This window comes from Nanorana parkeri, unplaced genomic scaffold (genome assembly GCF_000935625.1).
Source record: "Nanorana parkeri isolate BGI_ZX_2015 unplaced genomic scaffold, ASM93562v1 scaffold218, whole genome shotgun sequence".
In the NCBI taxonomy this organism is placed as follows: Eukaryota; Metazoa; Chordata; class Amphibia; order Anura; family Dicroglossidae; genus Nanorana; species Nanorana parkeri.
The window spans coordinates 1,141,664-1,152,591 of NW_017306486.1; the positions used below are offsets into that span (position 1 = coordinate 1,141,664).

General features: G+C 42.3%; 1 protein-coding gene across 1 annotated transcript in view; it reads right to left on the reverse strand.

Moving 5' to 3' along the window:
- MAT1A (methionine adenosyltransferase 1A) overlaps positions 1–10,928 on the reverse strand; it is a 37,066-nt gene that overhangs the window by 10,388 nt on the left and 15,750 nt on the right. Inside the window, exons 2-5 of the mRNA XM_018555930.1 lie at positions 4,284–4,361; positions 3,303–3,425; positions 3,059–3,171; positions 991–1,134 (exon numbers count right to left, since the gene is read on the reverse strand). Of these exons, the coding sequence (XP_018411432.1) occupies positions 991–1,134; positions 3,059–3,171; positions 3,303–3,425; positions 4,284–4,361 (458 nt within the window). The remainder of the gene's footprint in view (positions 1–990; positions 1,135–3,058; positions 3,172–3,302; positions 3,426–4,283; positions 4,362–10,928) is intronic.

The following is a 10,928-nucleotide window of genomic DNA, read 5'->3' on the forward strand; positions in this document are numbered from 1 at the left end:
GGGGGGGGGGGTTATGTGGCCCCTTATTCAGGGTGCGTGTACCCTCTTGTCACTGATTGATAAAGTGACCAGAATGGTGAGCTGTATTGAGGAAAGGGATCAGGAACACAATCCCTCTTCTGTTCCTGCTAGAGCACACACTGCATTGTGTAATTGACTGGGCACTGCAGGCATAGCAACAAGAGGAAGAGGCCTGCTTTATCCTAAATTCGTCCCTGTCAGGCAGCAATTTACTGAAGGGGAACAAGGAAAAGGAGGGTTGGGATGCTGGTGGCAAGGAGGTGGAGGGCATGGGGCAGGCTTCCAAAAGGTACATTTCACCCTCATCAACATTGTAAACTTGGGTAAACCTCAGGTAAGCTCGAGGATTCAGGCCATCAAGGAGAGAGGCCATTACTGGTTGACCACCCTCTTGGATCCACATAAAAAAAAAGCGAAAATGCCAGAGTTCATCCTCCCAAAAAAAAGAGGGAGCAAAAATTGTGCCAACTCAAAGAGGTGCTGCAGAGGAACATCTAAACAGCTTTACCAGAGTATGACAGGATTTCCTTTCATGTACAAATTACTTTGGATACTCATCGTAGTGGTAGCAGTTGTGGCTATCTAAGTGAGACTTTCAGGTCCTTCTTCATTATGCATCATCAAGGCATGGCTGCTGGTAGCAGTCATCGGCAGTGCAAAACCCATATGATGTATAATTATATAATATCAAGAGCAGATGTGGACACCCTGCCAATGGACAACCAATTGACTACTGGGTGACGAGGCTAGACCAGTTGCCTGAGCTTGCTCATTATGAAGTCTACTACTGAAAAAAAAAAACTACTGTTTTTTTTTTAATAACGTAATATCAAATGGAGGGGCATAATTATTGAAGAGAGAAACATCTTGGGTTGCTCCATCAGTTCAAAATTATACCATTTATTCCCAGAAATCTGAATAAAAAGTGTTTCAAATGTATTTTGTTACATAATAATACATTTTGGTTACCTGCGTTTTGGAATCTGGTCTAAGCCATGGCAGCTCCCCATTGCGCCTTAATTCTGCCAGTTTTGAATTTAGCTTGTGGGCAAGGACAATAGTCAGTGGCATACACTCTTTTGTTTCATCTGTTGCATAGCCGAACATCAAACCCTACAGAACAAAGTGAAAGACAAAATGGAAAATTGAAAGATTATTGAAAAGGAAGTGGATGGGGTGGATGCTTACATGCATCTCTGTACAGCAGTGTTCTGGAATCTTTGCATACACATTCTTCAGTGACATTGATATTTTTACAAAAGGCAGTTTGCACTTAAAGTTTAATATACTAAGTAGTAAAGTAAAGATGATGGTCTTTATTAAAAAAACTTGCTAGAAGTTTATCTAATCATCTCCCACAAGCCTGCTCTCAGAGTTTGGATCCTCTCATCCATCATTATTTTCTTTTCTTTTTTCCAAACTCAACGTATCCGTAAAATATGCTAATTAGATGTATACTATATGAGCTGGTACCCCCAAACACAGAGAGCTCAAAGTGTGTGGGCTCTCTGCTATGTGGATTAATGCATGTATGTCTTTCGATAGACAATTGATGGACCCATCTGAAATTATTATCTCCTCCTAAAACCTGGTTTAGGAAGTAGCAGGCCTTCATGTCATGTGCCTCCTCTTGTGCATGTGCCATACCACATTACCCTGCTGGGGGGGACTAGGGCTTGAGATCTCACTGGAAGGCACTGGTGATGTAGCTTTTGCAAGTGGCCTCTGTGAGTTCCTAGTTATGTCACCAGTGACATAAGATCACCAGTGCCTATGAAGACCAGAAAGAGGGAACCCAGTAAAGGTAAGTAACAGAAAATATATTACAATTTTCTATCACTATAGAATGAAAGTGGGTAAATGTCTACTTTAAGAGCAGCTACGGGAAGAATTTATGAAAGAGGGGGGCATTTATCAAGCATATTAGCAACACAGTTAGATGCAAATCACTGCTTCTCACTCAGCAAAGTCTATGCAACAGTTTTCTTGTGTATTCTGTCCTGGATTTATCTGCAATTTGCACAGGTCTGCAAAAGGTTTATTACTGTAGATGAGACATATTTTCACTAAACAGACACACACATAAGATGTTGTCACGGCAGGTTTCATTCTGTGGCAGTGCTGCATTACATCAGATGGGAGAGGAATTTATAAATCAAGCTTAACCTTTTGTAATCTGTTCCATTGCTCCTGTTTAAAATTGCTTTGTTGTGGGACAGAATTAATAAATGCCCTATGTGCCTTCTGGCCATCCCAGAGAGTCTTCCAGGTTCTGTGCAGGCACAATGCAGGATCTAGGGACCTGATTTTGTGAACCAGATTAATCTACTTAGACCTTGCTTATTCCTTGATATAAGGGGGTAGTTTTGGCATTTAAACAAAAATGCAACTGCACCAATTAATTTAAAACTAGCTTTTTTTGAGTATCTTGCTGGATTTGGTGTGGTGACACACTGGGAGTCTTCAGCTGCCATTGTGCTGTACTGTGGTTCTGGTGTGTCCCTGTGCCTTTAAGAAGGAATGGGCTACCTCCAGGTATACCTGCACTCAATTTATCCATTGCTATATATGACACAATACATACAAGATGGAGACTCTCAGATTAGAATTAGGACCACACTACACAGAGGGTCCTTAACAAGGCAGTGTCCTTAACAAATGTTGTGCAACTAAGACTTCTCTGTTTTTAATGCAATGTGTTAGATGGTGTAACTTGTTTTTTTTTTGTAGGCTAGCTGGTGAGTGTGACATTTTTGTTTTGTGTTTGTTCTAGTATTACTATTGGTGCGTTGTTTAAAAACAACATGGCATAAGACGTATAAATTATTAACTCAGAGAAGAACAAATTATTGACATATAGGAGAGCAAGGCAAAGAATGAAAAATAAGTGCCAATAAGACCATGCAGAATTGAAAAGATTGTAATGCAACATCAAATAAAGTATGAAATATCCAAAGAATGACATACTGTAGTTAACCATATCTTCATTGGCATAGTTAGCTTAGGATTGACAGTAGCAATAAGTGCACTATAGTACCTGATCACCAGCTCCAATATCTTCTTCTATACGATCTAAATGTACACCCTGAGCAATATCTGGAGACTGCTGTTCTAGAGCTACAAGCACATTGCATGTCTTATAGTCAAAACCTACATAAATGAAACAAAATATGCTTGAGTGCTTTTATCATAAATATAGTAAAAAATAAAATGAATGTCTAATGACTAATGATTAATGAAGAATAAATATGTTTAGGTTGGGGAATATGTTGCAGTTTTACCTTTTTCTGAATCATCGTATCCAATATATTTGATGGTGTCACGAACCACTTTCTGGTAATCTACAACAGCTCGGGATGTGATTTCACCGCAGAGCAATACCATTCCAGTTTTGCACACTGTCTCTGGAAGATAATGAGTTACATTTAATGTATACAAGTTGCTTATTTTGTGCAGTTTATATTTTACATGATACAACCACCAGCCATAACAACATCATTCTGGCAAGTATTCAAAAAACAAGAAAACTAAAATAATACAAAATACATTAATAAAAATATTTTCAGAATGTAAATGTACATAGCAGGGGGTGGGAACATCTTTAAAGTAAACCTGACCATGGCCAAATATTTCTAAGATAACTGCTGAATTGGCACCATGTGGTGGGGCTATGCTTGTCTATACACAGGAAAAGTTGAGATTTGCATACTATTTCAGTTTCCTACATCTTGGAATCTACAAATCATTTTGACATGTGCTAAAGGTATCTTCTGCTTATGTAGTTTTTTAATCATATGCTGAGTCTGAATTGGCCAGGTTGGCATCAATGTCAGGTTCACGTTAAATGATATTAAAGTGGACCTGAATCAAAAAGTGAAGATTTGCTACCTTATAGGGAACATTTAGAAATGTCAATCATGCTTTAGCAATACCCTAAAGGTGGTGGCTTCCACACAGCCACAGTGCAGTACAAGGCATTGTAATTTCAATAATGGGGAAAGGATCAGCTGTAGGGAGACCACACGCAATACTGGTAAAATATCCTTTGGCCTCTGCCTGCCTTTTTATTTGGGACACATCTTCAAGGAGTTCAGTTCCTCTTTAAGTTAACAATTTACTGCTTGCAACAAATTAGAATTTAATTTAAAACACATATAACAGTGTATCATTTTTTCATCCTGATTGGCCAGTCCTAATGCTTAGACATTAGATTAAAACTTTCATAAATGTACTGTCATAAAAATGATATGAACACTACTTACCACAGGCAACCTTAGCATCAGGGTCCTGCCGTAGATGAGCGTCTAGAACAGCATCACTTATCTGATCACAGATTTTGTCTGCAGAAAGAAAATGTGATGTGGAGTATACAAGAGCAATCAATCAGTAAAAATTTACACAGTCAGGTAACAACTAAGGCTAGGTTCACACTAGGGCAATCTTCTACGAAACCGTGCAGATGGCTGTGCAGTCACGGAAATGCACACCATCACCGATCAGGCTGATGGTGCCATTATTTTCGAATGGCACCCCAGTCCCACCAGGCAGATCGCGCTGTTTCCTGCCGTAATACCACAGTGCAATCGCGCACGATCGCAGTTCAAAAAGAGGTATATGTACCTTTTTTAAGTGATTGCCACGCGGATATAACCCCACTGAAATCAATGGGGCCACTTGGCAATCGCTGTGTTCAATCATGCACGATAACACGGGCCGAGACGCACGTCTTGGGATCGCCGGGATCTGAATCTAGCCTCAGATACAGCAATATGTTTTGGTTTTTATAGGTTACAAAAATGTGCAACAAGTAACCTTAAGATTGTCATTAAAGAACCCCTAAACAAACAATTCATAAAAATTGGGTTGAGGCTAATGGTGTTGCATCTACAGTACTCTTTTTGATGTCATCTCTTTTGCCTTCAACAGAGAACCCTTCCTCATCCATACATGTGGGTTCTTGAAAGGTTGTATTTTTGGTAAAGGTGGTCCTTTATCTGCCTTGTATGCTATTTCCTGTCATCTAATTCTTAATGTGTGCTAAAACGTCTACTTGTAGTCTCCATCAGAATGCTGTATGAGAGGGTGACAACACAGGAGTAGTGATGGGCTGAACACCCCCACGTTCGGTTCGTATTCGAAATTTCGAACGGCTGAAAAGTTCGAATTCGAACTCGAACCCAATGCAAGTCAATGGGGGGGTCGAACTTTCGGAAAGATTGTTTCCTTTGAGAGGCTTATATGCAAGTTATTGGCCATAAAAGGTATAGGGTTCCAGGTACTGCCCTGTGGGACATAAATCAATGAAAAGAAAAAAAAGTTTTTAAAGGAACAGTGATTTTTACATGACTTAAAGGGTAAGAATAAAAATGAAAAATGCCTTCAAATATTGTGCCTGGGGGGTCCCCATAAACTGCATGTGAAGTGGCGGATCTGTACGATGTATAGAACCGGCTGCAGCAAAAAGTGACATTTAAAAAGAAAAAAAAATTTTAAAAAATGTTTAACTCTTAAAGTGTGAAGTTCCCCTTCCCAAACAAAACCAGATCCTTTAGGTCTGGTAGGAATTTTAGGAGGGACCACATTTTTTTTATTTTAAAGCATATACCAGACCCTTATGGTTTGGTAGGAATATTTAGGAGGGACCCCATGTAAAAAAAACAAATAAAAAAGTGTGTGGCGTTCCCCCTTAAAGTCATACCATACCCTTAACCTGGTACCCCCACCCCCAAAAATGGGGGGGGAAACGTTGGGTCCCCCCTAAAATTCCATACCAGACCCTTGATCCGAACATAGGCCTGGCAGGGCCTGAAAGGGGGTGAAAGGGGGGGGGGGGGCGATCGAGCGCTCCCCCTTCCTCCCATACCAGGCCACATGCCCTCGGCACGCCCTCCTTTCTGACATGATGTTCACTGCAATAGACTGCAATAATCGACTGTCAGAATCAACTGTTCTGATCGACTGCTATAATAGACCAATATGACTGACTGCTTTAGTGCACAATGCTGTATATAGGACGCTGCATATAGAACGCTGCATATAGAACTCTGCATATAGAACTCTGCATATAGAACTCTGCATATAGATTCTATCTTTTTTAAGTCCAGCAACACACTATGTATGGCTGCGGTGTAAGCAGCCTTATATAGTGTGCTGCTGGGACTTAGCTCTGAGCCATGATTGGGCAAAGTCATCATGACCTGACACCAGGGGTCAGGTGCAAGACTTTAACCAATTAGAGCTTCAGAGGGCGCATTGCCTTGTGGGACGTTGCGCGAACATCCCACAAAGTTCGGCGAACGCTCGAACAAGCAATGTTCGAGTCAAACTTCCGTTTCACTCGAACCGGCAGCCCATCACTACACAGGAGCACAATTTGTAGACATGGAAAGAGTATTGCCACCCTATAACATGAAATGACTGACCAGACATTTATGGCAGGCTCATTATTTTTTTTTCCCAAATTCTTTTTTATTCAACTTTTTAGGACAGTAAAACAGAGACACAGCAGATATATATGTAAGGTACTATATCCAAAATTTTGAATAAACTACAAAGTATATCAGTTATCTTTTTGTAGTTATGTACATTATCTAAGACCCAAGAAAAGGGGATGGGGAAGGACATAGCTATGTGTATGCTCTTCAGGGTAAATGGCAGTGTCTGCTTAGATTATGAGAGGAGGGGGTTAGTTATAGAGTGGGAGTCAATAAATTTGAGGGACAGGAAAAGAGAAGGATATAGGGTGAGCAAAGGAGCTGGTGTAGGGTTAAGGGTAGGGGGATGTTTGGGGTAGGAAGGGGCAGGGCCGCCATTAGAAATCATGGGGCCCCACACAGCCTACATGGCTAGGCCCCCCTCCCCCACCTGCTGTAATGCTGTACAGAGAACACTGAGCCAGTCACATTAGTTTCTGTACAGAGGAACTTACACTCTAATGCAAAATGGCACCGGCTGCAGGGGGACTACAAATCCCAGCAATACATTATACAGCAATGCAGAACAGTATATGAATTGGACTCTGGACTTAGTAATGCACTGGACTCAGGACTTAGTAATGCACCGGACTCTGGACTTAGTATCGCACTGGACTCAGGACTTAGTGACGCACTGGTCTCAGGACTTAGTGACGCACTGGACTTAGGACTTAGTAATGCACTGAACTCAGGATTTAGTAATGCACTGAACTCAGGATTTAGTAATGCACTGAACTCTGGACCCACCTGAGGCCCCACAGAGCCCACATGAGACCATCACCCAGCACACCTGAGAGTGACCCCGCAGAGCCCACCATAGGTCCTGCACAGCCCATCTAGAACTCTATGGTGGACTCTGCAGGGTCTCAGGTGGTCTGGTCGGGGGCCTTTACCTGCTGCTGCTAGGACCTGGCCTCTCCCACAGATTGACCGGCGCTGCTGGAGCCCGGCCTCTTCTGCCGCTGCTGGGGCCAGACCCCCCCACCGTACCCTTACATGGGTATCGGCCATACCCCCCTGATGGTGTCCCTGTGAGGGGAAATAAGAGTAGGTTGTAAACAGGGGGGCAACCCTTGTCCTAGCTCTGAAGACCAGTTGAAGGAGTTGTAAAGATTGCTTAAATGCTATCCATGTAGCCCATGCGTGGATGAACAGTTCTTTGCGGTCATCATCTGCATCATATGGTTTAGCTCTGTGATCCAATCAGCAATGGTTGGAGCCAAATTGTAAAGGCCAGTATCTAGGGATTACTGATCTGGATGCTGTGAGAAAGTTTCATAGAATGCCTATTTTAATGATCTTGTATTCCCTCAATGTGTGTGTCAGTGTTTCTTTGGGTGTAGGGTGGGTTGATCCCCATATGAATTTTTGGAAGAGCCAAGAAGTTGAGATTATTTGATCTGATTGGTTTTAAATAGATACAGGAAAATGTGAAAGCATGTCTATCTTGAAGATGCCAATAATTCTGCTGAACCATAACAGCATACTTTTTTGCCAGTTTTTGCTGAGGATGGGTTGGAAATTTATGGAGTTTTGTCAAATCAGAAGAGATGCTTACTTTTTAGATATAAGAAAATATATTTTGGGGGTTATTCATTATGGAGCCAAAGGATATAGCCGTAGCTTCAGCTGATCCTTCGGCTCTCTTCGGCCGTCTCTGCCTTTCACAATAGCTCGTACAGCAGCCGAAGGCAGCCGAGCCGAAGGCATATGCTTCGTGGCATGGAGAAAGGTCGGCCGAAGCCGACTCTCAGGTGGCTGTGCAGAGTTTATGGTGGGCTGTGTGGGCTCTTAGGTGGCTGTGCAGGTTCTATGGTGGGCTATGCAAACTCTCAGGTGGCTGTGCAGGTTCTATGGTGGGCTATGCAAACTCTCAGGTGGCTGTGCAGGTTCATTGGTTGGCTGTGCAAACTCTCAGGTGGGCTGTGTGAGGTCTATGGTGGACTCTGTGGGCTCTAAGGTGGCTGTGCAGACTCTCAGGTGGGCTATGTGGCGTCTATGGTGGGCTGTGTGGACTCTCAGGTGGCTGTGTAGGTTCTATGGTGGGCTGTGCAGAGTTTATGGTGGGCTGTGTGGACTCTCAGGTGGGCTTTGCAGGGTCCATGGTGGGCTATGTGGACTCTCAGGTGGGCTATGCGGACTCTCAGGTGGCTATGTGGGATCTATGGTGGGCTGTGCGGGGTCTCAGGTGGGCTGTGCAGGGTCTCAGGTGGCTGTGCAGGTTCTATGGTGGGCTGTGCAGGCTCTCAGGTGGGCTATGCGTGGACTATGGTGGGCTTTGCCGGGTTAATGGTGGACTGTGCAGCTCTCAGGTGGCTGTGTGGAGTTAATGGTGGTCTGTGTGAGATCTTTGGTGGTCTGTGCAAGGTTAAAGATGGTCTTTGCTGCTCTCAGGTGGTTGTGCTGGGTCTATGGTGGGCTGTGCGGACTCTAAGGTGGCTGTGTGGAGTTAATGGTGGTTGTGTAGGGTTTATGGTGAGCTGTGCAGACTCTCAGGTGGTTGTGCAGGGTTAATGGTGATATGTGTGGCTCTCAGGTGACTGTATGGGGTTAATGGTGGCTGTGCAGCATTAATGGTGGGCTGTGCAAACTCTAGGGTGGCTATGCAGGATTAATGGTGTTCTGTGTGGCTCTCAGGTGGCTGTGCAAGGTTAATGGTGGCTGTGCAGGGTCAATGGCGTGCTGCGCAGCTCTCAGCTGGGCTGTGTGGGGGTTAATAGTGGCTCTGCAGTTTGTATACTGGGCTCTGTGCAGCTCTCAGGTGGCTGTGCAGCCTTAACTGAGTACCGGTCAGGCGACGGGTGGCGGGTTGCGTGGTGCACTAGATTTTTGGCCGGCTGCAGAGACATTGCAGGGGACCTTGGCAGTCTTCCTGTGAAGCCAGTTTAAAAATTTGTATCCAGGCATTTTCAGGGGTACAAGGACTCCTGAAAATGCTGAGTATCGGTGCATCCCTAGTAAGTTGCAATATAATATTTTCTGCTTTTGGAGTTACATACGCTTTCAGGATGATATCCCTATACCTGTATCAGTCAGAAAGCAAAACATTTTTTTTATAACATTTCAGTGATAAGCTTAGCTTTCTGCAAAGGAACTCATGCATAATTTCTCTGTGTGAAGGTTATCATAACAGGGTATGATAACAATGTTGTCATAATAAGTATCTATTGTGCCTTGGTAGCAGTGGCAAGGTCTGATGCCATGTATAACTTGTGTAATTATGTTCCATTCTCTGTAGATGATGTTTATACTACGTAAAATGACACTACAAGATGCCCATAAATACAAGAATTACAATGCTAACAATACAGACCTGGCAGTAAAAAATATACTATATTAATTGTACTATCAATACTAACCATAACAACGCAGAATATAATGTAATGGTACTAATGGTACCCCCAGGTATTGAAGGATCAGCAGAGTCCAGATCTCAATACATTCATCCAATTAATGGCTGGCCAATGAAGTATAACCATATAAGCCTGATAACCTAAGAACCCAAGTCAAAGTATAATTGATTGGAGAATTAGACCCAGAATTTAATATGCTGGTGGTCAATATTTGTCTTGCAACTATGAAGTTTTGCATTTTACTGTGGTGAGTACTGGCTAAGCCTCTTTTATTTCTATTTATCATCATTCATCATTGACTGTGCCAATAAAAGTGTAAACAACAAATAACTTTGAGAAATGATTTCCTGTCAGATTTCTTTTTTTCTTTGTTGCTTGAGTCAATTTGCTTTTGGGGGACTTTTCAGGAGAATAGAACAAATTATCTGGATATGAAAACAATAAAACAGAATTTCTCTTTTTGGTGGTAGTGGAGGATAGGAGCATCAGCAGTACATAGCAATTGGCACAACAGCTGCAATGATGGACACGCAAAACATTGATATATATCAATGTACACGTACATGATATAATTTTCTTTTAAAATGACCCTTTCTTCACTAGAAAAGTGTCCAAACATAAGCCTGTAAATGTATTTAAACCCTTCATGACTGAGGCCCTTTTTTCCATTTTTGCACCCATGTTATATTCCACATTTTAGGCCTGAAAATTACGTAAAACCCCCCAACATTATATATTTTCTGAATGCCAAGACCCTATAGAATAAAATGGTGGTAGTTGAAAATTTTTATGTTGCGCAATATTAGCGCAACTCCTTATTAAACCCCAAAATTTAGTGACAAATTTAATTAAATGCCCCAAAACACAACAAATTACCCATTTTTTTAATGAAATATAAAAGATGAGGTTACAACGAGTAAAACGATACCCAACATGCCCAGTTTACAGATTGCGTGCGACCGTGAAACGGCGAAAAACTGCAGTACCCCAAAAAGTCAATAAAAGACACTTTAAAAGCCCCCACAGGTCATCAATTTAGAGATACCCCAAAATACTGGCCCTAGAATTATTGCTCTCACTC